This window comes from Vicia villosa, unplaced genomic scaffold (genome assembly GCF_029867415.1).
Source record: "Vicia villosa cultivar HV-30 ecotype Madison, WI unplaced genomic scaffold, Vvil1.0 ctg.000600F_1_1, whole genome shotgun sequence".
Lineage (NCBI taxonomy): Eukaryota > Viridiplantae > Streptophyta > Magnoliopsida > Fabales > Fabaceae > Vicia > Vicia villosa.
Window position 1 is genome coordinate 446,842 of NW_026705274.1, and position 4,381 is coordinate 451,222.

The following is a 4,381-nucleotide window of genomic DNA, read 5'->3' on the forward strand; positions in this document are numbered from 1 at the left end:
TGGAAACTATCTTGGCCAGAAGGTCATGAATCCCAACATTGCTTTCTTTCTGTTCCTTAATGAAGTCTCTAAACTCAGCATGTGCTACATCATGCTTATCCAAGCGACAAGCAAGAACATCTTGATTCTGATGAAGAGCCTTGATAGCGCTCACCAGAACTGAGGGTTCAGCAAAAGAAGATGCATGGCTATCAATCAGAGGGATAGCATTACCAGCAGCATCCAGAGTGAGAACATCTTCTTGATTTTCCTGAATAGGACTTTCCTCAGAAGAATGATTCTCAGCATCTTCCATCTCAACATCAAAATCCGATTCAGAAGCTTCTTCAACATATTCTGGATCCGGGATCACATAATCTTCATTCTCCAGAGCTTGAAGAATCTCAGCTAGATTCTTTGGAGGAATGGGAGCAACAACTTCTGAAGGATAGACAACTTCAGGAATGACCATGACTGGTGCTTCCTTAGAAGGATTCATCCTTAGCCAATTGAACAGCCATTGAAAATCTCCAGTCAGAACCGGAAATTGAGGCTTCCATTCAACCATAGTTAGACATGGTTCATCTTCCAACTCATCAATGAACTTCTTCTCCTCAAGAGGTCTCCAATTTCTGATTGGATGACGGTACTTGCCATCATCAAGATTCAAGAAGTAACCAGAGGATCCAGATGCTTTAGCAACACATCTCTTCTGGAGGTGTATAGTATCATTCCAAAAATACTTTCTAAACCGATTCCATAAACCACACACAGCAGCATGATCCAGCTTGGAGTCATGAGCAGCTCTCAGAATTTCAATCCTCCTGCTGAATGCTAAGTTGAACAAAGCAATGTCATCAGGAATGGTTGGTTCAGGAGGGTTAAAAGTGAAGCGGTAGTCAGGGTAAAGGAGAGAGTAAGGGTTGGATTCTCTGGTTGGTAAAGGATGGGTTAAAGAAGATGGAGATTCTGTGTTGAGGGTAGATGAAGATGGAATATCAGAAGGTGTTGGGGGAAAATATTTAGAGGTTGTGGATTGTAGATAAGGGTAGAAAGAGGTGGTTGAACAGTGTTTGGGATGGTGAAAGTGTTGTGAGGTTCAGAAGGAGGATGAGGCTTACTCTAAGATGAACGAGTAGCATTCAAAGCACGGAGAGAATCCCTGATGCGCTTCTCTTGAAATTCCGGGGTATTAACCTTGTAAGGATCATATGTGATCTTCTGCTTCTTAGCTTGCTTGGCTTCTTCTTCTAGAGCCTTTCTTTTTAATCTCTTTTCTTTCTTCTTCTGATCCTTTTTCTGCAACTCAACCAGAGAAGGAAGAGCTTTTCCTCGAATCCATGCAGGATCCACAGAAGATTGAGCTTTGACAGACGTCTTCATATAACACTTCACAGCCTTGTCAAGCTCTTCTTTGAACAAGGTAGGTAAACCTTCAACATGAATCCTTCTGGTCAGAATATCTGGAAATATTCTTGGAACAAAAGTTACCTTCTCAATCAGAAGCATCCTTAGAAGATCAAAGGCATTCAGAACATGTCCTTGACTGACACTAAAGAACCTGGGCGTCCCAACAGTTCTTAGAGGTTCCAACATGTCACTTTCTATCAGAATGTCTGAAATCATTATGGCGAAAGGAATAACATTCTTCTTGAAGTGTGGAAACTTCTTGCATTCTTCATCTCGAGATTATTCAATATTTGTTTTCAAATGTTGAAATAGAATGTTTGAGATATTAACTTCAATCCCTTTGCTAATGCAGAAGAGAACATACTCCTGATTCGGATCGATGTATGTTGAGGTAAAAGACCGCTTTCTATGATAAAGAGATCCTAGAATAATCTCAGCCCAAACTTTGTAGAACGGCTTCAGCGAACCAGTTTGATGAGATACAACACCAACAACAGTAGATATTTCTTTCTCAACTGCTGTCCAATCGAATATACCAGGAAGAGCACCTGTGCTTCCTTCTTCATCATCCAGATTGTACAACTTTCTGATTAATTGTTCAGTTACCACAATTTCATGCCCTAGCACGAAGGAGATGATTGCAGTAGGAGTAACTGTAGCATTAACCCATAAATCCTTTACTAGATCAAGATATATTGGTCCAACCAATCTTTCAAGGTAGTTTAACAAACCTTGTGCCATTGTCTCAGCATTAGTGTTGAAACCATGTATTCTTAGATTTTCAAAATCTACTGAAGATTCATAAAGAACTTCCAGTTCTATTGACAAAAGAGAACATGTCTTCAAAGGTACGTAACCATATTTGCGATGAACAAGATGAGCATAAGTCATTTCTTCTTTTCTTGAAGAACTTGATGAAGAATGCATGAAGATTCACTGAGGTTTGGTTACGAACTATGGTTTATGCAAACAATGAATAAAAAAAGAAAGAGAGAGATGAATGAAGAGAGAGAATGTAAAAAAATGAAATGAATGGGAGATGAGTATATAAAGGGACGGATTTGAAATGAAATGCTATACGTGTTTGAATGAGTGTGATTACAGAAAACATGGAATCAAGTGCATTTAATGAGAGATGACATTAGGAGAGATAAGGTGAAAACTGAAATGATTTGCACAGTTACCTAGGGCGGCGTCTCCTTAACTGTACGCATGCTTGTCCAAAAGAGTGAACACTTGTTCATCCTCTGGAACGACTGGTGACAACTGTTTTAATTTAAAAGAGATTCTGAATCAACTTAGATAATGAAGCGTTAGTAATAAATGAATCAAAACTTCTAATTGATTACTATCATAAATTCTTATAAGAAGATAATCCAAACACATTTCAGAGCTCATCCATACGTTAGAACTTCTCATCTTCTCATTCTGGACATAAATCCATACTGATATTCTTCAGAATGAACTTAAACCTATCTTCAGCAAGGGGTTTTGTAAAGATATCATCCCATTGATGGTCTGTATCCACAAAGTTTAAAGAAATAACACCCTTCTGAACATAGTCCATAATGAAATGATGTTTAATCTCAATATGTTTAGCTTTGGAATGTAAAATAGGATTCTTAGATAAACATATAGCAGAAGTATTATCATAGAAGATAGGAATGTTACTCTCATATATCTGATAATCTTCTAACTGACTCTTCATCCAGAGCATCTGTATGCTACAACCAGCAGCAGGAACATATTCTGCTTCTGTTGTTGATAGGGCAATGGTAGCTTGCTTCTTGCTGTACCAGGAGATCAAGTGACTTCCAAGAAATTGACAACTTCCAGAAGTTCTTTTCCTTTCAACTCTATCTTCAGCATCGTCAGCATCATAAAATCCTACTAAGTTGTATTCTTTAGATCTTCTGTAGACTAAACCAACATTAGTAGTACCTTTAAGATACCTCGGAATTCTCTTAACAACTGTTAAGTGAGATTATCTAGGATCGTATTGGAATCTTGCACACAGACAAACACTAAATAAAATATCAGGTCTAGAAGCAGTCAAGTATAGAAGAGATCCAATCATACATCTGTACAACTTCTGATCTACCTTCTTACTTACCTCATCCTTACCTAAGACACACGTTGGATGCATAGGAGTTTTGGCTTCTTTGCTTTCAGAAAGATTAAACTTCTTCAGAAGTTCTTTCACATACATCGTTTGATGAACGTATGTTCCATCAGAAGTTTGATTGATTTGAATCCCAAGAAAATACTTGAGTTCTCCCATCATGCTCATCTCGAATTCAGCCTGCATAGAATTAGCAAACTCCTTCCAAATATAATATCATCAACATAAATTTGACAAATTAAAATATCTTTCTTAAATGTTTTGTAGAAGAGAGTCGTATCCAGTTGTCCTCTAGTGAAACCATTGTTCAGAAGGAAAGAACTTAATCTTTCATACCAAGCCCTATGAGCTTGCTTCAATCCATACAATGATTTCTTTAGTTTGAAAACATGTTCTGGAGACTTAGAGTCTTCAAAACTGGGAGGTTGGTGGACATAGACTTCCTCATCTATATACCCATTTAAGAAGACACTCTTAACATCCATCTGATATAGAGTGATGTTGTGTTGAGTTTCAAAAGAAATCAATAAGCGAATAGATTCTAACCTGGCCAATGGTGCAAAGGTTTCCGTATAGTCAGTCTCTTCTTGCTGACTATAGCCCTGAGCAACCAGTCTGGCTTTGTTTCTTACAACTTCTCCTTTTTCGCTTAACTTGTTTCTGAAAACCCACTTGATTCCAATGATTTTGAATCCTTTTGGTCTAGGAACCAGATCCCATACATCATTCTGTAGCAACCTGCCTAAAAATTTAACTTAGAGAGTCGCCACCTATTCTGAAGGGCGAATAGGAAACCCTACGCAGATGTGAGATTCAGGGTAAGTTACTATATTCAGGTCGAGGGAAGGTGTTAGGCACCCTCAACCCTTT

General features: G+C 38.2%; 1 protein-coding gene across 1 annotated transcript; it reads right to left on the reverse strand.

Moving 5' to 3' along the window:
- Nucleotides 1–1,668: 1,668 nt before the first annotated feature.
- LOC131629725 (uncharacterized) lies at nucleotides 1,669–2,280 on the reverse strand. Its single transcript, XM_058900505.1, has one exon. It carries the CDS (start codon nucleotides 2,278–2,280, stop codon nucleotides 1,669–1,671), a length of 612 nt encoding a protein of 203 aa, XP_058756488.1.
- Nucleotides 2,281–4,381: the final 2,101 nt, after the last annotated feature.

Bases quoted from the DNA above. Each gene is read 5' to 3' on its own strand.
- LOC131629725 (XM_058900505.1), bottom strand. From the start codon at position 2,280: ATGACTTATGCTCATCTTGTTCATCGCAAATATGGTTACGTACCTTTG.